Here is a 22,573-nt window from a genome sequence, read left to right on the forward strand (position 1 = left end):
GTGCTCAGGGAGGCGGCTGGGGTGTGACGCCTGGGTGTCATTTCCCAGAGTGGCTCTCGGCCAAGATCTTAATGGCTGGTTCCTACTCAGTGCATGTGCACACACACATGCATGTATACACTCACATGCACGTTCATACATGCACACACATGCATGTGCACACTCACACACATGCACGTTCATACATGCACACAAATGCATGTGCACGCTCACCCACATGCACGTTCATACAGGCACCTAGCTCGTGCACACTTACAAGATGCCACAAAGCAAGCTGGCAGTCCAGGAAGGCTCTTTGTTTTTTGTTGTTCCTTTTTCATATATTTTTATTGATTTCACTGAGGAAGGGAGAGGGAGAGAGAGAGAAAAACATCAGTGATGAGAGAGAATCATGGATCGGTTGCCTCCTGCACGCCCCCTACTGGGGATCGAGCCTGCAATCCAGGCAGGTGCCCTTGACCAGAATCGAACCCAGGACCCTTCAGTCCTCAGGCTGGTGCTCTATCCATTGAGCCATACTGGCTAGGGCCAGGAACGCTCTTTGGATGCTCCCGGGGCAGTGAGGACGTGATACAAGCCCCAGGGATACAGGAAGCGGAAGCAGATGGGACGCAGGGACCGGCCCCCTTCCCCGTTCACACCCAGGCGGCCGAGGCTGGGGCTAAAGGAATTCACCTGGCCGGGCCGGCTCTGCAGCCCCTTCCCGCACTCCTGGCCCCGGTGCGTCCTGCCGGGCCGGCCGTCTTCACCACCAGGCGCCTCCCTCCCACCGGGCCAGGAAGGGTGAATGGCCATTAGGGCTGGGGACACAGGGAGGCCGCACTGCTGGTCCTGGTTCCGGGTTCTGGTGACACCGGGGGCCCTGGCTGGCCTCGGTCAGGTGTTTCTTTGAAACCAGCATTTCTCACCTTAGCCGGTTTGGCTCAGCGGATAGAACGTCAGTCCGCGGACTGATCCAGGTTCGATTCCAGTCAAGAGCACGTACCTTGGTTGCAGGCTTGATCTCCGGTCCTGGTCGGGGCATGTGCAGGAGGCAACCAATCCATCTGTCTCTCTCACATCGATGTTTCTCTCTCCTCCTTTCCACTCTCTCCAAAAATCAATAGAAAGGTATCTTCCGGAGGGGATTGGGGGGGGGGGGCAGCACTTCTCCCCTGGGGTGGATTGGGCCCCGGGGCGTGTGGCTGCAGGAGCTGTGTGCTGCTCCTCCCACATGTTGAGTACAGGCCGGAGATGCTGCTCACCACCCTGCAAGGCACACGGTGGCCCCAGTTCCCAACCGAGGTCCTCCAGCCCCCGATGTCAGGGGTGCTGGGGGCCGGGAGCCTGCCCCTCATCCGGGGTCTCCCTGAGAGGTTCGGGGAGGTGAGTGACGAAGGGGCGGTGTTTTCCCTCCACGCCCACGGGCTGCCATGGTGGAGGGTGTCCCGCGCTCCCCTGTGGGCTGAGGAACCTGGTGGTGGAACAGGCAGGCCATTAGGTCACCTTCCCTGAACACGGGGCCCCTCCCCTCTTGGGCATGGCCAGCCTCCAGCACCAGGCTCTGCCACACCCCGTCCGTCCCGGGTCAGGGAGCCGGCTGGGCCGGTGGCCAGGCCGTCACGAGGCAGTTGTCATGGCCTTTAGCATCATCACCGTCTGTCTGAGTTCCCTGGGGTGGCCATAACCAAGCGCCACGGAGCGGGGAGCCTAAGCCACAGAGATTTACTGCTCCTGTTTCTGGAGTCGGGGCGTCCAGGGTCACGGTGCCGGCAGGGCTGGTTTCTCCTGAAGCCTCTCGCTGGCTGAGCCACGGCTGTCTTCTCCCTGTGTGTCTGCACCTCAGCCTCCTTTTCCACACATCCAGACGCTGACATTCAAGCTCCTGTTCGCCGCAGGTGCGCCCTGTGAGTTGACATGGGTGTGCATTGTGAAGTGGTGATATGTCTCCGTGGTCGGCAAACTGCGGCTCGCGAGCCACATGCTCTTTGGCCCCTTGAGTGTGGCTCTTCCGAAGCCTTAGGAGGACCCTAATGAAGTTCATAACAGTGTACCTACCTATATCGTTTAAGTTTAAAAAATTTGGCTCCCAAAAGAAATTTCAGTCGTTGTACTGTTGATATTTGGCTCTGCTGACTAATGAGTTTGCCGACCACTGGTCTCGGTAACATCCATCGCCTCACACAGTTACAGATTTTTTTTTTTTTTTATGCAAACTTTGAGAATCTGCTCTCTTAGCAACTTTCACATAGACAGACGGTATTATTGAGGGCAGTCCCCGTGCTGTACCAGACATCCCCAGGACAGGACTTACTTCTCTTAGGACTGGGACCGCCTGACGTCTTCTTGTCAGGACACCGGTCACCGTGGCTTCGGGCCACTGCAAAGGCCTCACTGGACTGTGATCTTTAAAGACCCGAACGCCGAGTGCAGCCGTGGTGTTAGCACAGCTGGGACTGCAATGTGGTCCTCCGGCTGTGTGGGCTCTGCCTGCCCCCGGCCCCAGCGTCCAGGGGCGTGAGCTCTGGCTTCTGGAGGCAAAGGCGGCCGAGCTGTATTGATTGGAGGGGAGGGGATCCTGTAGCCCACCCCTAAGGGGGTCCCTGCCCCCAGAATCAGAACAGCAGGCTCGAGAGGCAAAGGTCCTGAGCCCTGGGAGCACCCTAGGGGTTCCCCGGGGCAGGTGGCAGCAGCCCCCAGCTCCGCCCCGAGGCCAGGAGGGAGGGTGTGTGGCAGGAGGCAGCACAGGACTGCCTGGCCCTTCGGTCCAAGGGTCAGGTGATAGTGGCAGATTCCGGGCAGGGAGTGACAGGGCAGAGGGAGCTGGGGTGGCCGTGCGGCAGGTCCTGACGCCCCTCGGCTCGGCCTCTCCTGGGACCCCCGCTTCTCGGTCGCAGGAGGAAGGTGTGGCGGAGGAAGGCCGTGCCCGGCTGGCTCGGCTCCAAGCTCCCCAATGTCAAGACCAGCGGTGGCTCTCGGCTTGGCGGTGACCACGTGTGAGTGGCCGACGTGCCGGGGTGTCTGTGATGCCCTCTGATGCCACCCGGAGCTTCCTGGGAGGCTGGTCGAGGTGGACACACTTCCTCTCTGAGACGGGCCGCCTCGGGCACCACCTCGCAGATCTGACTTCTGTCTGCTTCTCCTGCAGACTGAGCTGGACCTGGAAAAGGGCTTGGAGATGAGGAAGTGGGTCCTGTCCGGCATCCTGGCGAGTGAGGAGACGTACCTCAGCCACCTGGAGGCGCTGCTGCTGGTGAGGCGGGTGCAGGGTCGGGGGGGTGGGGGGGGGGCTGGTTGGGGGGGAAGGGGCACGGGGAGCTGTCGGCTCACATGGCCTGGGCCGAAGGCATCTGGCTGGAGCCGGGGGCACCCACCCTCCTGGGAGTCATGGAGGCGCCTGGGTGGAGGCCGGAGCTTCCCAGGGGCGGTGGATGGCAGCATAAGACAGGTGCCAACCCAAAAAAAAAAAAAAAAAGACAGGTGCCAACCCAAGCTGGCTTCACATGGTCATATTTCATGGAATTTAAATATATTTTTATTGATTTCAGAGAGGAAGCGAGAGAGGGAGAGAGCTAGAAACATCAATGAGGAGAGAGAATCATGGATCGGCTGCCTCCTGCACGTCCCCTACTGGGGATCGAGCCCACAGCCCGGGCATGTGCCCTGACCGGGAATCGAACCATGACCTCCTGGTTCATAGGTCGACGCTCAACCACTGAACCATGCCGGCCAGGCTGTATGTCATAGAATTTAAAAATAATAGCACAGAGCCCTAGCTGGTGTGGCTCAGTGGATAGAGCGTTGGCCTATAGACCAAAGGGTCCCGGGTTCGATTCCGGTCAAGGGCACGTACCTTAGTTACAGGCTCCTCCCCAGCCCGGGCCCTGGTCAGGGTGCGTGCAGGAGGCAACCCATCGACGTGTCTCTCTCACATCGATGTTTCATTCTGTCTCTCCCTCTCTCTTCCACTCTCTCTAAAAATCGATGGAAAAATACCCTCCGGTGAGGCTTAAAAAATAATAATTAAAAAAATAGCCGAAACCGGTGTGGCTCAGTGGCTAGAGCGTCGGCCTGCGGACTGGAGGGTCCCAGGTTCGATTCCGGTCAAGGGCATGTGCCTGGGTTGCGGGCACATCCCCAGAGGGAGATGTGCAGGAGGCAGCTGATCGATGTTTCTCTCCCATCGATGTTTCTAACTCTCTATCCCTCTCCCTTCCTCTCTGTAAAAAATCAATAAAATATATTTTTAAAAAAATAAAATAAAAAATAAAGGCACGTATGTCACATGACCCAGATCTTGTGTGGCCATCCCATGCCCCTGGCCCAGGCGAGCCCTCTCACGTGGCCCCGCCTGCGCCCCTGCAGCCCATGAAGCCCCTGAAGGCGGCGGCCACCACCTCCCAGCCGGTGCTGACGAGCCAGCAGATCGAGACCATTTTCTTCAAAGTGCCCGAGCTCTACGAGATCCACCAGGAGTTCTACGACGGGCTGCGCCCCCGCGTGCAGCAGTGGAGCCACCAGCAGCGCGTGGGCGACCTCTTCCAGAAGCTGGTGAGTGACGGGAGCCGGGAGCCGGTGCGCAGCCGCCCGCCGGAGGGAGCGCGGGGCTGCGGAGGCGGCTGGCGGGGGCCGGCCTCTCCCGGGACCTGCAGGTGGGTGCTGCTGGGGCTCGGGGGACACCAGGGTGACAGTTCAAGTAAAGAGTCTGGGGTGGTGCCCGGCCGGGGTGGCTCAGTGGTTGAGCGTCGACCTATGAACATGCCTGGGTTGCAGGCTCGATCCCCAGGAAGGGGGCGTGCAGGAGGCAGCCGCTCAATGAGTCTCTCATCGTTGATGTTTCTGTCTCTCTCTCCCTCTCCTTTCCTCTGATGTCAATAAAAAATAATATATTTTTTTAAAAGGCTCTTGAATCACTTGCAGACTTCTTTGAAATATTTAAAAATATTTTTTAAACTATATTTTTATTGATTTCAGAGAGGAAGGGAGAGGGAGAGAGAGATAGACACACCAGTGATAAGAGAGAATCGTGGATTGGCTGCCTCCTGCATGCCCCCTCCTGGGGATGGAGCCTGCAACCTGGGCATGTGTCCTTGACTGGAATCGAACCTGGGACCCTTTAGTCTGCAGGCCGATGCTCTATCCACTGAGCAACACCAGCGAGGGCTTAAAATGTTTATTTATTGAGTTGAGAGACAGACAGACAGAGAGAAACCAATCTGTGGCATTCATTGGCTGACTCTTGTATGTGCCCGGCTGTGGTGCTGGTATTCCACACGCCCTCCGTATGCACATTTCCCCCACGTCAGCCGCGGCGTTCCTTCCAGCCACTCGTCCTCTGACGCAGGACCCAGTCCAGGGTCACCGATGGGCTTGGCTATCGCGTCTCCTTAGTGTCCTTCCCTCTCTCCAGTCCCTTGGCCTTGACGTCTCTCCCATGACCGTGACTGCTTTTTTGAAGGGGACAAGCCAGTCTGGGTCTGGGTGACGTTTCCTCAGGAACAGCTTGCACTGGGGACGGAGCCCACAACCCGGCCACATGCCCTGACCGGGAGTCAGACCCTGACCTCCTGGCTCGGATAGGTCCCTGCTCACCCTCTGAGCCACGCCAGGCAGGCCGCACGTATTTACTCACCTGGGCTTCTGGTGCAGCGTGAGGGCTGCTCCTCCCCCGCCTCTGCAGACGGCCCGGGGCTCCCGGACGGCGGTGGCTGCACACACGCTCCTCCCCATGGAAGGGGCTGCTCCGTGGAGTGTCTGAGCTGCGGGCTCTGTGGGGAGACCCTCTGCTAATGTCTTTGGCTTGAAAAGGCCAAACAAAAGGCCTCTCGCCTTGCAGCCAGCGGGCAGTGAGACGCCTGGGTCCCCTCGCCAGGTCTGGGCCGGGCTCATATCTGAGCAGCCGGAGCCTCTCCAAAGGCAGCCAGATGGCACGACCCTTACGTGTCTGCAGGGATCGGATGTGACTGGGGCCCTGGCCGGTGTGGCTCAGTGGATAGAGCATCGGCCTGCAGACCGAAGGGTCCCAGGTTTGATGCTGAGCAAGGGCACCTACTTCGGTTGCAGGCTCCTCCCCAGCCTGGGCCCTGGTTGGGGCTCTTGCAGGAGGCAACCAATTGGTGTGTTTCTCTCACACCGGTGTTTCTCTCTGTCTCTCCCTCTCTTCCACTCTGTCTGAAAATCAGTGGGAAAATGTCCTTGAGTGAGGATTTAAAAAAACAAAAACCGATGTGAATGGAGCATCGTATCCACCACAGGCTTGAGGGGCTGACCTCCTTGTCCACGTTGGTCCCCTGCGGCCAGAAGGGGCAGGTGCCACTCCATCCCACCTGCGTGGACACCTCTGTCTGCCTTCACTGACAGCCTTGAACTTCAGCTCTTGTCAGCGGCACCTTTTAAAGGCGTCGGGTGGGAGGACGAAGCAGCTGGGGCGGGGAGCCGTTACCTGCCCGGGGTGGGCCGTGAGTCACTTCTCGTGTCGCTGTCGCTGTGGGAGAGGGAAGCGGGCTCGGTGCGTGGGGCGGGGAGGCAGGTGGGAGGCCGCGGCGGGGGGAGCTGAGCTGTCTGCAGCTCTGCACCGCCTGGCACCTGGGTTCCTCCGGAGCTGTGCACGGCAGCTCGATTCTCAGCGAGATGGGGTGCCGCGGTGCCTGTCTCACCCCCGCCCCCCGCTCTCTGCCCTCCTCCTCCCTGCAGGCCAGCCAGCTGGGCGTGTACCGGGCCTTTGTGGACAACTACAAAGTCGCCATAGAAATGGCCGAGAAGTGCTGCCAGGCCAACGCGCAGTTTGCAGAGATCTCCGAGGTAGGCGGGGGCTCTTCGGACAGGGCACCTGCAGCCCTGCGGGCGGGCCCCGCGCTGGGCGCTGGTCTCCGCGACCCAGCAGAACAAGGCGCGCCAGGCCAAGGTTGGCCGTTCGCCTCAGCCGTTTCCAGGTGCCTCCGGGTGGGCACCGTCAGCCCTGCCCGTGCGGGGGCCCTGTTGTGAGCAGACAAGGAGCAGCTGAGGTTCCTCCCCCACCCCCTCCTGCCCCCCCCCACCCGGGGGCCAGGGCCTGATGCTGGGGCTCAGTCAGGTTCCTGGATAGATGCAGTGAGGGGGGTCCACAGTTCTGCTCTTTTTAAAAAATATTTTGTTTTATTGATTTCAGAGAGGAAGAGAGAGAGAGAGAGAGAGAGAGAAGCATCAATGATGAGAGAGGATCATGGATCGGCTGCCTCCTGCACGCCCCACACTGGGGATCGAGCCTGAAACCTGGGCATGTGCCCTTGACCGGAATGGAACCCGCTCCTCGGAGCTCTGACTCGCCTTCCCCGACCACATAAGGACTCGGGTGGGAAAGATCTGCATGTGAGGAAGGCGGCCTCTGAGAGAAGTGGGAACTAGAAACAGGGAGAGCGTCCGGCCTCCTGCTGGGAGACCATCGCGCCTGGCCGTGCGCCGCGGGCCCTGTGCCCTTGTATAACGTATCTCAGGAGGTGGCGTGTCCTGGGCCCTGGCACTTGCCGTCTCCTGCGGTGATAACATGGGCCACGTGTTCCTCTAGGCCCCGTGGGGTGCCCGCTCCCCGCCTGGCGCTGCTGGGCACGGGCTATACACCCCCCAGGGCTCCGGGCCGGCTCCAGACTCCCCTCCCCAGCTGCCCAGGTTTCGCCTGGCGCGTTCAGTCCCTTCTTCCCCTGAGCTCATTCAATGACAAGCCCCACACACACCCCTAACAGCTGGAATGTTGGCCCAGAATCCAGAGTGACCTTGACAAATTACAGACCTAATTCTCTAAGGGAGGCTGCGGTTCACTGGGCCAAGGTTAAGTCCGCCTGGGCAGGTTGCTATAGAGTAGGGAAGAAACAGTGGTGGGACACCCCCCCGGGGGTTATGGGGGTCCCACCAGCCACACACAAGTGAGAATCTAAGCCAAGGCCAACAGCCAGCCCCCCATCAGGCTGGTACCACCCGGCGGCATTCGCTTCGGTTCTCCGTCCACGTTTCAAAAAAGAGCAGAGCCCATCAATGAGGAGAGAGAATCGCTGATCAGCTGCCTCCTGCACGCCCCACACTGGGGAGCGAGCCCGAAATCCAGGCATGTGCCCTGACCGGGAGTCCAACCGTGACCTCCTGGTTCATAGGTTGACGCTCCACCACTGAGCCCCGCCGGCCGGGCGCATGCCCTGTCGTATACTGTGGCCCAGGACCCCCGCGCCGGGCCCGCTGCATCTGGGGTTCCTCGCGGGGCTAGAGGGTGAGATGGCCGCGGCAGGTTCCCCGACCCTGGGACTGCCCGCCCATCGCCACTGCTGGCACTGTGCCCCGTGAAAATGCGCCTTTTTTCTTGGCAGAACCTGAGAGCCAGAAGCAACAAGGATGCCAAGGACCAGATGACCAAGAACTCCCTGGAAAGTGAGTTCTCGTGCCGAGGCCTCTTCATGCCCCTGAGGGGGCGGCCTCTGCGCGCAGACGGGACATTTGCTGGGGAAGAGGCCTCTTCGTGCCCCTGAGGGGGCGGCCGCTGTGCACAGACGGGGCATTTGCTGGGGAAGTGAAGGTGGTGCCCGCCGGTCGCCCTCTGGACTCCCCGCAGTGGTGTCAGGATGAGGACAGAGCAGCGGGGCCTGGCAGGGCGGGGAAGGAAGAGGGCAGGACAGCTTGCCACCAGCAGTCACAAACAGGAAAAATGGTGGGCGTGAGTAGATACCCACAAACCAGGCGTTGCCTGGCGTTAAAAATGTCATGCTGTCCCCAGGAGCCCCTGCTTTCAGATGACAAAACACATTTGGGACAAATGTCACCCGCGCAGAACCCAGGCCCCGAGAGCTGCATAGAGGGTGCAGCCAGGGCGCCAGGCTGCTCTCGGCCTCCTCTCTCTGGGGGAAACTGTGTTGGGAGTGAGGGGCCACTTCTCCCTCCCTGTCGCTAGGGCAGCGGGAGGTCACACTCGCAGGCAACAGCGGGCTGCCTCTGCTGCCCAGAGCTCCCCGCTCAGCCTCGGCCTCCCTGTCTGTAAACTGGGGAGAGCCATGCGCTCTGCACACAGGCCGAGGGAGGCGCGGGCGGAGAGGCACTGGTGTGTGGATGGGGGCACATCGCAGCGTCTGAGCCTTCGGGGCGGTGCTCACCGTGGGAAGCGGGGCCCTGTGCCCACCGGTAAAGACGAGGGCTGTGGCACCCCCTGAGTTGCCTCCTGCCGTTCTCACGATCAGGCCTCCAAACTGTGCAAGAGAGAGTGGCATTCAGCCGGTTGGCTCCCGGGGGGCCCTGGCCTGGAGAGCAGGTCTCCCGCCAGGGTGGGGACCCCCGCTGGCCCATCCTCACGGGGTGCTGGCGGGCTCCCCAACCCCAGGAGGACACTAAGCAGTTTAGCGGTTGTCACTGAGTCAGCCACCGGGGCTCGGCTTCTGACGGCAGCTCTGGGCTCCACGTTCATGGCACAGACTGAACGCCCAATGCCGTGGACCCGGCCTTGCTGGTACTCGAGGTCACTGAGCCAGGGGTGCGCCCGCCACGAGGGTGAGCGGGTGGGGGCGGGGCGGTCTCTCCATGGTGGCCCCTCTCTCCCCGCAGCCCTGCTCTACAAGCCTGTGGACCGGGTGACACGGAGCACGCTGGTCCTGCACGTGAGTCCCGCGCCCCGGCCTTCCCACCGGCCTCTCGGCTCCCGCTGTCCTCGGGCGGACACGGGTGTTTATGAGGGGCCCCTACTCCCCTTTTTCTGCTCCCTGCCTTCACTGGAGATGCAGACATGAGGTGCCCCTGCCATCCTGGGCTCCTGGGGAGGGGATGTGGGGGAACAGCAGGCTCTCGGGGTGTCCTAGGCACTCCCCTTGGAGCGGGGGCAGGGCGGGGCATCCCGTCTCCTGTGGGAACTAGGACTCCAGGTTGGTCAGCGTGGGCACAACAGCGGGTGCGTTCCGGGGCCTGGAGGGTGGCCACCGCCTCCCAGCCTGGGGAGGCCCCGCCTTGTAGGGCTGTCTCTGAAGGCGGTGAGGCAGCCCCTGAATGGGTTGTCTTTTTTTTTTTTTTTTTAACGTTTTTATTGATTTCAAAGAGGAAGGGAGAGAGAGAGAAACATCAGTGATGAGAGAGAATCAGGGATCAGCTGCCTCCTGCACGCCCCCCACTGGGGATCAAGCCTGCAACCCGGGCATGTGCCCTGACTGGGAATCGAACTGTGACCCCCTGGTTCATAAGTCAACACTCAGACCACTGAGTCACGCCGGCCAGGCAAGGGGTTGTCTTAATACTGAGAAGCAAAACCAGGAAACACACATGGCCCCTATTCCTACTGCCTGGGAGACGCTGTTCACAGACTTAGAGCAAGTTGCACAGCCACTGAGCCTCGCACGCTGGGGCTGTGAGCTGTCGGACGGAGGGAGAGGAGACGAGGTTTCCAGTTTGGAAGCAACTGGCCCGTGGCTCGTGTCCCCTCGCTGTGATGGTCCCAGGCCGCACCGCCCAGCGCCCTGGCGGGGCTGCCGGGAGCCTGTGGGCTCTGTGCAGGGCGCCTGGACGTGGGAGCGGAAGGGATTGTGTTTCTCTGACCAGGGAGCTGGTGACCTTGAGGGTGAGCCATGTGCGTCCCTCGTGGAGAAGGAGGCCGTGCTGTGTCCTTGGGCTCTTATCTACCAGGGGAGGAGCTGGGGGCGGGGCAGCTGTTTCCTCCTGGCCTGGCACTGCCCGTGCTTCATGCTTCCGGACCGGGACCGGGACCGAGTCCGCCCCCTGGGGACGTGCTGCCGTGTCTGGAGACGTCTGTGGTTGTTAAACTGCAGATGAGGAGGTGCTGCTGGCATCCAGTGGGTGAGGCCGGGAGGTGCCAGCTCCCGCAGGACACAGGACCACACCCACCACAGAGAATCATTTGGCCCAGCCCGGCCGGCGAGGCTCAGTGGTTGAGCGTCCACCTATGAAACAGGTCACGGTTCAATTCCCCATCAGGGCACAGGCCTGGGTTGCGGGCTCCATCCCCAGTGTGGGCCGTGCAGGAGGCAGGCGATCCATGATTCTCTCTCATCATTGATGTTTCTATCTCCCTCTCCCTCTCCCTTCTTGCAAATCAATAAAAATGCCTTTTTTAAAAAATCAGCCGTAGCCGGTTTGGCTCAGTGGATAGAGTGTTGACCTGCAGACTGAAGGGTCCCGGGTTCGATTCCAGTCAAGGGCACGTACCTCAGTTGCAGGCTTCTCTCCGGCCCAGGTTCTGGTCGGGGCGTGTGCAGGAGGCAACCCATCGATGTGTTTCTCTCACATCGATGTTTCTCTCTCTTTCCCTCTCCCTCCCACTCTCCGTAAAAATCAATGGAAAAATATCCTCGGGTGAGGATGAAAAAAAAAAAAAAATCATTCGGCCCAGAGTGTCACCAGTGCCGAGGTGGAGGCAGCCTGCCCTGGACCCCGAGGGTGGGAGCCCCTCTTGGCAGCATGCGAGCCCCCGGGTTGTGGGAGTTCTGTTGGGCCCTGCCTCCCGAGTGCGCGCCCAGTGCTGCCCTGAGGCCCGGGCCCGGGTGAGAGGCGGCAGCGAGGCCTGCAGAGCCCGTGGCCCTGGGTGCAGCCCAGCGTGTGTCTGTGGTGTGCCCACAGAGGGCGGTGCCAAGGCTGTCTGACTCGCGTCCCCTCGCCCCGCTGCAGGACTTGCTGAAGCACACACCCCCCAGCCACCCCGACCACCCCCTGCTGCAGGACGCCCTGCGCATCTCCCAGAACTTCCTGTCCAGCATCAACGAGGAGATCACGCCCCGCCGGCAGTCCATGACCGTGAAGAAAGGCGAGGTAAGCGTGGCCGTGGTGGAGGGGGCAGGGTCTCCTCTGGTCCTCAGTGGACGGACCCTGGACGGTTCAATGGGACACAGGAAGTGCAGTGACCCTGGCAGGGTCCCACCCAGTCCCATGTGCAGGGCGTCAGAGTGGAATTGCACAGGCGCGAGCCTCACTCGGCCGCCTCTTCCTTTCTCCGTCACGGGGGTTATGTCCAGGGCACCCCTTCTGTTACCCACACTTTGCCAGCTCGGGGTCCCCGCTGAGGAGACGGGAGAAGGAGGGTGGCCTGTGGCCTGCCTGGAACACCTAGCGTCTCCTGAGTGTTCTTTTATTCAAGAAGAGTTGTCGCCGGATTTAAGGACTTAAATGGGAGAGAAAGGGAGGCGTGTGTGGTGTGCATGTGTGGCATCCAGAACATGTGTGTGACGTCTTCCGTCAGACATGTTCTCCTTCCCCCTCCCTCCTCCCTCACTGACAGCCGCCCGGTCCCCATCTCCCAGCACCTCATTGATGAGAGGCTGTAGAACAGAGGGCTCAGGCCCTGGCCGGTCTGACTCAGTGGATAGAGCGTCGGCCTGGGGACTGAAGGGTCCCAGGTTCGATTCCGGTCAAGGGCACATGCCCAGGTTGCGGGCTCGGTCCCCAGTAGGGGGCGTGCAGGAGGCAGCCGATCAATGATTCTCTCTCGCCATTGATGTTTCTAGCTCGCTCTCCCTTTCCCTTTTTCTCTGAAATCAATAAAAAAGTACATTTTAAAAAGAACAGAAGGGCTCAGGACGTACTGCCCCGGCCTGCCCAGTGGCCTCTGCCCCTTCCTGGGAGCGGCCCCGCGTGGTCAGGCCGGTGCCATCCCCGGCGGGTGGCACGCAGCGAGGCACAGAGATGCACCAGGCGGGGGGCTGGCCTCCATCGTGAGCATCCGCCGTCGGAAGTCGCACCCAGCGAGGGGAACTGGCGCGCTGCCTCTGCGGTCTCCGGCCGTGAACCTGACGGCGGCCGCCGCTGAGAGCCACTTCCTCCTCTTCCTTGTGGTTCGTGCACCAGGTGCTGGGTGTCAGGCTCCCAGCGGTCGCTCTGGGTCACGTTGCCCTGGGTCCCGGCCTCCCCATCCTCCTTGGGAGGCGGCTCCTTGCGTGCGGAGCGGGAAGCTCCCACCTGCCCAGGGTCTCACCGGGCCGGGCGGTGAGCGAGTGGCTTGGTCAGGCGTCTCCGGCTGGGCCTCCCGGGAAGAGCCGTGAGGAGGGAGATGTCCCCCCCATCCACTCTCAGGCCACCACACAGCAGGTCCCACAGCGAGGCTGCAGGCGGCCCTTGTGGCTCGGTGCACTGCCCGGGTCTGAGGCCCTGAGGGGCACCCCACCCCCTGCTTCCCCTGTGTGTCGGTTGGGTTTGGGGGGCTCTGTTTTAGCTGCTCTGGCAGTGTTCTACCGAGAGGAAAGGCGCCTCCATCAGCCTGGGCTTTTGGGGGTGCCCTATAGCCACCATCTCCACCTGCTCGGCCTGGGTGAGTCGGAGAGGAGGCAGAGATGGGGGGCAGCACACAGTGGGGCTCAGGCCGGGACGCCGCAGGGGCAGGGGGGCTGGCTGGATGTGCCGGGCGCCGTGACATTGAGGCTTGTCTTAGGAAGATGAGGGTGTGTACAGGCAGGGGTGGGTGCAGAGGGGCCGGGTGGCCAAGGTGCCCAGGTGCTCCTCACAGCCCCACGTCCTCTCAGCCCAGCGGGCGGGCATGCTGGCTGCCCAGTAGCAGGGCGGCTCGGGTGGCCCCGTGGAGAATGGAGGTGCCGGAGGTGGGATTTCGGGGAGAGTGGGTGGGCCAGAGGGGAGGCCAGGGGGGTGGGGGGTCAGTGCAGGGGACCGTCTGGGTGTTTCCAACCTGCAGGCCCAGGGGACCCTACTGAGTCCACTTCTGAGCTGGGCGTAGGGTGCCCTCTGCTGGTGGTGGCCAGGAGCTCAGTTCTTTTGAACTTAATTTTTTTTTTAAAGATTTCATTGATTTCAGAGAGGAAGGGAGAGGGAGAGAGAGAGATAGAAACATCAATGATGAGAGAGATTCATTGATCGACTGCCCCCTGCACGCCCCCCACTGGGGATGGAGCCTGCATCCCTGGCATGTGCCCTGACCGGGAATCGAACCCTGACCTCCTGGTTCATAGGTCGATGCTCAACCACTGAGCCCCGCCGGCCAGGCCAGGCTGCCCTATCTTTACCCAGTGCCAAGCTCTTCTCACTGGGAGGCCTGTGTGGCAGTGGCCCGTCCTCTGCAGGGCTGGCCCCGTGCCCAGTCTGGGTCTTAGTTGCGTCTCAGAGAGGCCTAGGCGGCCCTGCCTCGAGGGGGTCTCCTGCCATCACTCCACACAGACCATCACACGCCCTCCCGGCTTCAGGCCAATGGCCTTTCCCCCTCCGTGTGCCCTCTTCCACGGGCCAGGCTCCCAGGAGGGGCTCGTAACTGGTGAGCGGAGAAGAGCTTGCGTGGCACGTGGGCACGCTCTGGAAGGTGGGTCTGCGGCCAGAGGTGGAGGGGGGAGGCCGCTGCCCTAACCTGGGCCCGCCCACCCCCCCGCAGCACAGGCAGCTTCTGAAGGACAGCTTCATGGTGGAGCTGGTGGAGGGCGCCCGCAAGCTGCGCCACGTCTTCCTGTTCACCGACCTGCTCCTCTGCACCAAGCTCAAGAAGCAGAGCGGAGGGTGAGTGACCGCCGGCCCGGCCCGCCTGCAGGGGAGGCCCTGCGGCCTGGAGTTGGTTTCATGCACAGAGGAAAGCTAGTTTGTTGTTTGTTTTTGTTTCAAATATACTTTTATCAGTTTCAGAGAGGAAGGGAGAGGGAGAGGGAGAGAGACATCAATGAAGAGAGACTCATGGATCAGCCGCCTCCTGCAGGCCCCCGACTGGGGATGGAGCCCGCAACCCGGGCACGTGCCCTGACCTGTACGCGAACCCTGACTTCCTGGTTCATAGGTTGATGCTGAGCTATGCTGAGCCGTGCCGGGCGGGCCCTAGTTTGTCTGTCTTTTGTTGTTGTTTTCCTTTCACCGTGAGCCCGCGGAGGGCAGTCCCGGTGCGGCCGGGTGGTCCCTCTAAGCTGCATTCTGTTTCCACCTGAATGTGAGGCCCGGCTCAGGTTCAAGGTCATCACTGACCCCCTGGAGACCTTCCGGGTCGGGGTCGGGTCTCACTGGAGGACTGTTGTGTCGTGACTGGGAAGTAGGAGTGACTGGTCGGGGGGAGGTGGGGAGCTGCCGGGTGTGGTGCAGGCTGGCAGGTGGAGGGACTGGCTGCTGCACCTGGTTTCCACAAACCTGGTGATAGCTCCTAGATTATTTCAATGTAGGCTGCAGACACCCTCCCCACCCCAAGCACACACATGTGCGCGCCCACACGCGTCCATGCACACACACATGTACAGACACACACGTGCGGGCACACACAGATGTACACACACACGCGCACACACGTACATGCACGCAGCCTCCCAGGGATCAGACCCCCAGCGTGTTGGCGCTGGGATGGAGGCAGGAAGGTCACATTGGCAGGGATCAGCACTGGCTCTTCCCCACCTTCCTTTGCTGTGCTGCGTGGATTTAATCATTCAACTCAGCGAGGAGCCTCAGTGTCGACCTGTGAACCAGGAGGTCACCGTTCGATTCCTGGTCGGGGCACAGGCCTGGGTGGCGGGCTCCATTCCCAGTGTGGGGTGCGCAGGAGGCCGCCGACCCGTGATTCTCATCATTGATGTTTCTATCTCTCCCTCTCTCCCTTCCTCTCTGAAAGTAACAAAAAAATTTTTAAAAAAAGTTTCTGTTTCCCCATATGTCAAGGCAAGGGTTCGCACCGGGTAGATCGCAGCCCCTCAAACTCGAGGACTCGGGGGGCCTCTGCGGGCCTGTCCTGGTTGTCACTGGGTGGCCGTAACGGCTCCCACGTCACAGAGCCTGCCAATTGCCACCATCACTCCTTCCCCAGGGGAATCGGGGCTTGTCAGACCCCCGGGGCCTCCGTCACACATGCCCACGTCCAGGGATCTCCGAGTCTGGGTCCTTAGCGTCAGCCGGGGGTCTCACGCCAGCCTGCCCCATGGTGGGTTTCAGGTCGCAGCACTTGGCTTCTGAAAGCAGCGATGTCGGCAGAGGAAGGCGGGGGTCAGAGGAAGGCGGGGTCGTGCTCACCTGCTCCTCCCTCCCCAGCAAAACCCAGCAGTACGACTGCAAGTGGTACATCCCGCTCACGGACCTCAGCTTCCAGACGGTGGACGAGTCCGAGGCGGCGCCCACCATCCCCCTGGTGGTGGACGAGGAGCTGGACGCCATGAAGATCAAGATCTCGCAGATCAAGAGTGACATCCAGAGAGAGAAGGTGGGCACGGAGGAGGCTGGGCTCTGCCGCTCGAGCAGGTGACCCCGCCTCTGGTTTCTGGGACCTGCTGGGCATCCCCGTCAGGCGTGGAGCCTTCCAGAACGTGGCGAGGGCAAGGGACCCGGCTGACTTGATGGGGAGAGAGTCCCGGGTGGCCCCCTGGGCCGCCCCGGGCAGACCCCTGGTTGTTGCTGGAGAGGCGTGGGTTTTAGGGCCATGAGGAGTGGCCCAGGCCACAGCAGGTTGCATGCAGTGGCCGCAGAGGAGGTGGGTCCCTCGGAGGTTGGCCCTGGTCCGGGGGACCCTGACGGAGGTGGGCACAGCAGGACAGATGTCCTCCTCGCTCCTCACCCACCTGCCAGCCTGCTGTGTGGGGAGGCCAGTAGGGGGTGTGCGTGAGGTGGTTTATCCCCACGGAGGGGCCTGCCACCTCCCCGCAGAGGGGAAGCCAGGCCGTGTCCTTGGGGCCGCGGAGCCGTATGTGCTGCCACTGGGATGCTTGTCCCCATGGTGACCATCGTGTCAGGTCTGCCCGGGATGGTGGGGGCTCCAAAGGGAGGCGCATGGCACCCGGCAGGCAGGGTTTCCCCGACCAGGTCCTAGGGGTGCGCCGGGCCCTCCGTGCGAACCCTCCCACACACTCCCGGGGGCCTGATGCTGAAATGTGTGTGGTCCCAGGAGTGGGGAGGGGCCCTCGGCGTCACAGCGGCCCCTACACAGTGTCCAGATTTGAAGAAATTGAAAGAAGGGAGGTTTGTAAAGGTCGCTCTTCTGTCCTTGTGAGGCTCAGTGGTTAGAGCACCAGCCCGGGCCTGAAGGGTCTCGGGTTCGATTCCCGGTCCAGGGCACATATCTGGGTTGCAGGTTCATTCCCTGGCCCTGGTCAGGGCGCATATGGGAGGCAGCCAATCGATGTGTCTCTCTCACATCGATGTTTCTCTCTCTCCCCGCTCCCTTCCACTCTCTCTAAAAGCAACGGGAAAATACCCTCCTGGGAGGATTAACAAAAAAAAAGGGAGGTTGGCTGAGCACGTCCAGCAGCCTGTGCCCGGCCTTGACCCTTGACCCTTGACTCTGGAGCCGGCAGCAGCTGACCAAGGCGCTGTGCTGGGCTGAGCTGCCAGTGGCATTCCTGGCGTCTGAGGGCTGAGCATCGGGGGAGCGGGGACTGGCAGAGCGGGACCAGCTGGCCCTGGCCCCCGGGCCGGGGATGTGACCGCGACCTCTCCCCGCAGAGAGCCAACAAGGGCAGCAAGGCCATCGAGAGGCTGAAGAAGAAGCTGTCGGAGCAGGAATCCATGCTCCTGCTCATGTCCCCGAGCATGGCCTTCCGGGTGCACAGCCGCAACGGCAAGGTCAGTGCCCAGCGCGAGCTCGCTCTGCCGCCCGGGCCCCCCCCACTCCCCTACCGCTCCCCCTGCTCCCCTCCCGCTCCCCCAGGCCGGCCCTCCTGGTCCCTGGCTCCCACCCATTAGTACTGTCCCCCTGTGCGGTGGCTGGCGGCCAGAGGCACGGAGGTGCGTGTGCCCCGGAGGGTGGTGTCCCACGCGGACAGGGACAGGGAGCACCTTAGCTGGGGCAGAGGTAACGGGGCGCGTTCTCCCCCCCCAGAGCTACACGTTCCTGATTTCCTCCGACTATGAGCGCGCCGAGTGGCGGGAGAACATCCGCGAGCAGCAGAAGAAGTGTGAGTGGCCCCCCCGCGGAGGGAGCCATGTCCGGGGGTCGGGGCGGAACGGTTCTCACCTGTGGCTTCAGACCTTCTTGTTCCCCCGAGTAGTGGGACTCCCAGTGAGATGTTCGGTGGCCCGGACGGCGTGGCTCCGTGGAAGGAGCGTCGGCCTGGAGACAGAAGGAAGGGTCCCGGGTTCGGTTCCCGGTCAGGGTACAGGCCCGGGTTGCGGGCTCGATCCCCAGTGTGGGGCGTGCAGGAGGCAGCCGGTCCATGACTCTCTCATCATGGATGCTTCTATCTCTCTCTCCCTCTCCCTTCCTCTCAGAAATCAACAAAAGTATATTTTTTTAAAAAAGAGAGAGAAGGAAGAATTCCCGTGGCCGTGCCGGGGAGTGGCTGACCCCCGTCTGTGAGGGTTACGCTGGATTTCTCCTGCTCTGGGCCTCATGGGCCTCCGGGGCGTCCGGGGCCATGGCTCGCTCTGTCACGCACCAGTTCCTTCGCTGGGAGCAGGTCACGCCCTCTTTTTTTTTTTTTTTAATATATTTTATTGATTTTTTACAGAGAGGAAGGGAGAGGGATAGAGTTAGAAACATCGATGAGAGAGAAACATCGATCAGCTGCCTCCTGCACACCCCACACTGGGGATGTGCCCGCAACCAAGGTACATGCCCTTGACCGGAATCGAACCTGGGACTCTTCAGTCCACAGGCCGATGCTCTATCCACTGAGCCAAACTGGTCAGGGCGGTCAGGCCCTCTTGTCGTGCCCTCTCACCAGGGTGTGCCGAGGGTGCAGTTGGGGGCGGCATCAGTAAGCGTCCCCCCGGAAAGGTCCGAGCGCCTGTGCCGACACCCCCTCGTCCTCCCCCCCGCCCCCCCAGGTTTCAAAAGCTTCTCCCTGACGTCCGTGGAGCTGCAGATGCTGACCAACTCGTGCGTCAAACTCCAGACGGTCCACTGCATCCCCCTGACCATCAACAAAGAAGGTGGGACCCCCCCCCCCGCCCCTGCGCATCCCTTTCTGCTGTCCGTCTGTCCTGGGGACCTTGGCCTTCCGTCCCCACTGGCCTCTCCCAGGAGTGGGCGGGGCAGGACAGGTGCTGTCTGGCCCCACGGCTGGTGATTGAGGAGACCCATCGCCCCCCCGCCCCCATCCCGAGACACTCCTCAGACTCCTCGGGCACCAGGGCTGGCCCCCCTCCCCTGTCCCCCTGCCCCCTCCCCAGCCCTCCCCAGCCAGCACCTTTGGTTCACTGTTGCACACACTGGTGTACACTTGGTCGCACACACAGGTATACGCTGTGCACACATGTCCCCCCCCCCCCCATCCATGTCACGCACTCCCGTGACCCCTCTCCTGTTCTCGGTCACTGGTCTTCCTGTGTTGTGAAAACAGCCCGATCCTGCCTCCCTGGGGTTGCTCAGGGGTTAAGCCATCGATCCAGGAACCAGGAGGTCACGGTTCAATTCCGTCCTGGTCAGGGCACATGCCCAGCTTGTGGGCTCGATCCCCAGTCGGGGGTGTGCGGGGGGCAGCCAATCAGTGATTCTCTCTCATCATTGATATTTTGATCTCTCCCTCTCCCTTCATCTCTGAAATCAATAAATATATATTTAAAACAAAAGCAGAAATGCTAGATCCTAAGGTCACGTGGATGTTTCCGGTCTGTGGCGTCGCCTTGCCCCCCGCTGGGCACATGGCGACCACAGGGTGCCCCCGAGGGCTGATGGGGGAGGCGAGCCTGTCCCCTGCCGCCCTCCCTCAGGACGGACAGACGCTCACCTCTCTGTCTCTTGCACAGACGATGAGTCTCCCGGCCTCTACGGCTTCCTGAATGTCATCGTCCACTCAGCCGCCGGCTTTAAGCAGAGCTCAAGTAAGTGTCCGGTCTGGGAAGGAAGGCGGCCGGGCGGGCGGGGAGCCAGAGGGTGTGGGACCAGGGAAATGACTCCAGTGACCATCAGGCGGCTCTGAGCCCTGAGCCCTGGGGGTGCGGCCCGGGGTGTGGAGCTGTTTTCCTGGGGTGGACCTTGCCCTTTCCCATGCCCGTCTCGGGTCCTGTGAGCAGGCGCGCTGACCCCTGCTGGTGGGACTTGTCACTGCAGGGGCTGGCGTTGGCTACAGACAGACAGACAGACAGACCAGTGAGCGAGGCTCCAGGCCGGGAGGGCGGCGGTCAGGGGCACGTGGGTCCTGATGGGCAGAGTTGCTTTGGCTGCTCTGGGGAGTCCCTCCCGGGGGCCTCTCCCAGCTACTGGAGTAGGTAGAGCAGTGAGGGCCGGTCACGTGTCCCTCCCGGTGCACACACGCCCACCTGCGGTGGGCACACGTGTTTAAATTTACTGAAGACCCTCAAGCCGTACCCTCGCGATGGACGGATTGCACAGCGTGCAGGTGACACCCCTGCGCACACACAGCTCTTCCGGGTGCCTCTCGGGCTGCCCCCCACCTAAACGCTGGTGTGTCCAGGGGGCACCCGTCCTGCCTCCCTCGGTGCACAGACTCCCTTCTTCCTAGTCCCAGGGGCCCGCCCATCCACCACGCAGTGGAGCCCTCGCTGGTGTGGCTCAGTGGATAGAGCATCGGCCCGCGGAGGGAAGGGTCCCGGGTTCGATTCTGGTCGAGGGCCTGGTCGGGGTGTGTGCAGGAGGCAACCGATCCATGTGTCTCTCTCACATGGATGTTTCTCTCATCTCTCAGTCTCCCTTCCACTCTCTCTAAAAATCAATGGAAAAAATATCTTTCTTCGGGTGAGGATTAACAAAAAAAAAAAAAGAAGAAAGAAAATCAAGACCATTTTTTCTGATTTCAAAAGTAACGCCCGCTCTTTTGAATGTGGGTTGCCCGGGCAATGTGGCTCAGTGGTTGAGCGTCGACCTATGAACCAGGAGGTCACAGTTCAATACCACACCCCCCCCCACACACACACACCCCCCACCCCGCTCAGGGCACATGCCCGGGCTCTGGGCTCGATCCCCAGGAGGGGGCGTGCAGGAGGCAGCCCATCAGTGATTCTCTCTCATCACTGATTGATGCTTCTATCTCTCTCTCCCTTCCCCTTCCTCTCTGAAATCAATTAAAAAATACATTTTTTTGAAGTGTGGGCCGTGTGGCACCGTGTGGTCACCCTCTGTGTCGCCCCCGCAGATCTGTACTGCACCCTGGAGGTGGACTCCTTTGGGTATTTTGTGAACAAAGCCAAGACGCGCGTCTACAGGGACACGGCTGAGCCCAACTGGAACGAGGTGAGGCGCCCCTTCCCACAGTTCTTGGCTGCTGCCCTTGTCCTGGGAGGAGTCCGAACCCCCAGAGGCTCCCCAAGGCTTCCCCCGAAGGCCACGCATTCCCGGAATCTCCTGGGGGAGGGGTGGCCTGCCCGAGAGATGTTATCTGCATCTTCCCGAGAAGTTTGCCCTCCCTCCCCCATGACAAAGAAATGACCGATTTTGCTGGAGGAGTGTTTGGAAAAAGAACTTAAAAGGGCCTTTTGTGCCGCCTTTGTTATTGCTGAGTGTTTACTTGGTAAGTTTCCATGGCATTTTTCCCGCGAAGTTGGAATGAGCCTTCTGTGACCCACTTGGTTTCCGGAAGCTCGGGGCTCTGCCGGGAGGGGGGTGGGGAGGGGGGCAGGGGGGCCTGGGCTTGGAGACCTGGGCGCCGGAAGCGTCCTCTTTGCTTGTCCCAGGCACCGGGTGTGTGGGTTGCTCTCTGTGTTCCTCCCCCTCGGAGACTGGTTGGGTGACCCACTTGCCCAGCGGGCCTGCCTGGAGCCGTTGATGGCAGCGTGGCCAGTCTTGATGAAGCCCCAGATCTTTGAGAGGCGCCATTCCAGGCCCCTGGAGCAGCCGTTGGCCCTCGGGTGGAGGGTGGGTGGAGGCTGCCAGGCTGCCCAGAGCTGCCACCACCACGCCCACCGCCCCTCCCCTTCCCTGCAGAGGGGGAAGCTAAGACCCACCAGGCTGCCTGGTCCCCGATGGGCCCTGCGACTGGTGGGTGGTGGGGCCAGAACCCAGGTCTCGGTTCCCAGCATCCACTGCTCAGGCCGTTAGACTTGCTGCCTCCTTGGGGCCGGGGCCCGAGAAGCTGAGGGCATTGCCTGGTCGCGGGAGCCCCGGGCGTCCCTGCAGAAAGGGCTGCGTGAGGGACGGGTCAGAGCCGGGGGCATCGGTCACAGAAAGCTTTGCAGAGAGCAAGAGGGTCGTGACCCAACGGGCAGGGAGGAGGAGGGTTCCGGACATGCAGCGAGCTCAGGTGCGAGCTGAGGGGTGGGGCGTGAGGGACCCCGGCACAGGAGTGAGTGCCACAGCAGCGGGTCACCCAGCAACTGCCCAGGCGGTGCCTTCAGCGTCTCTAGGGGTCTTACCTGTTCCTGGCACACACAGCCCTGCCCCAACCCCATTCTGGCTCAGAAATACCTGCTTTCTCTACCCCCCCGCCCCACTCTTCTCCATATCCCACTAAGAACCCATGCCCAACCCTCGCTGGTTTGGCTCAGTGAATAGATTGTTGGCCTGCTGACTGAAGGGTCCCAGGTTCGATTCCTGGTCAAGAGCACATGCCCGGGTTGCGGGCTCCATCCCCAGTGGGGGGGGCGTGCAGGAGGCAGCTGATCCATGACTTCCTCTCATCATTGATGTTTCTATCTCTCTCCTTCTCCCTTCCTCTCTGAAATCAGTAAAAAAAAAAAAAATCCTATATAATAAAAGCCTAATATGCTAAGTGTCCTATTGTTCAACTGTTCAACCAGTCATTATGACACACACTGACCACCAGGGGGCAGACGCTCCGACCGGTAGGTTAGCTTGCTGCTG

The 22,573-nt window shown here is 61.5% G+C and overlaps 1 protein-coding gene across 2 annotated transcripts in view; it reads left to right on the forward strand.

The window, feature by feature from the left end:
* The window catches only part of BCR (BCR activator of RhoGEF and GTPase), a 72,901-nt gene that overhangs the window by 37,183 nt on the left and 13,145 nt on the right, over positions 1–22,573 (forward strand). Inside the window, exons 1-14 of one of the 2 annotated variants that reach the window (XM_059676271.1) lie at positions 2,766–2,975; positions 3,128–3,232; positions 4,345–4,530; positions 6,673–6,780; positions 8,313–8,373; positions 9,535–9,587; positions 11,599–11,739; positions 14,297–14,418; positions 15,916–16,084; positions 17,320–17,439; positions 17,696–17,771; positions 18,643–18,747; positions 19,564–19,638; positions 20,910–21,007. In XM_059676271.1, coding sequence (XP_059532254.1) covers positions 3,158–3,232; positions 4,345–4,530; positions 6,673–6,780; positions 8,313–8,373; positions 9,535–9,587; positions 11,599–11,739; positions 14,297–14,418; positions 15,916–16,084; positions 17,320–17,439; positions 17,696–17,771; positions 18,643–18,747; positions 19,564–19,638; positions 20,910–21,007 — 1,389 coding nt within the window. In that variant the 5' untranslated portion in view covers positions 2,766–2,975; positions 3,128–3,157. Of the gene's footprint in view, positions 1–2,765; positions 2,976–3,127; positions 3,233–4,344; positions 4,531–6,672; positions 6,781–8,312; positions 8,374–9,534; positions 9,588–11,598; positions 11,740–14,296; positions 14,419–15,915; positions 16,085–17,319; positions 17,440–17,695; positions 17,772–18,642; positions 18,748–19,563; positions 19,639–20,909; positions 21,008–22,573 lie in introns of those variants that run through there. The other variant, XM_059676270.1, reaches the window with a different exon arrangement.

This window comes from Myotis daubentonii, chromosome 19, assembly GCF_963259705.1.
Source record: "Myotis daubentonii chromosome 19, mMyoDau2.1, whole genome shotgun sequence".
NCBI lineage: Eukaryota > Metazoa > Chordata > Mammalia > Chiroptera > Vespertilionidae > Myotis > Myotis daubentonii.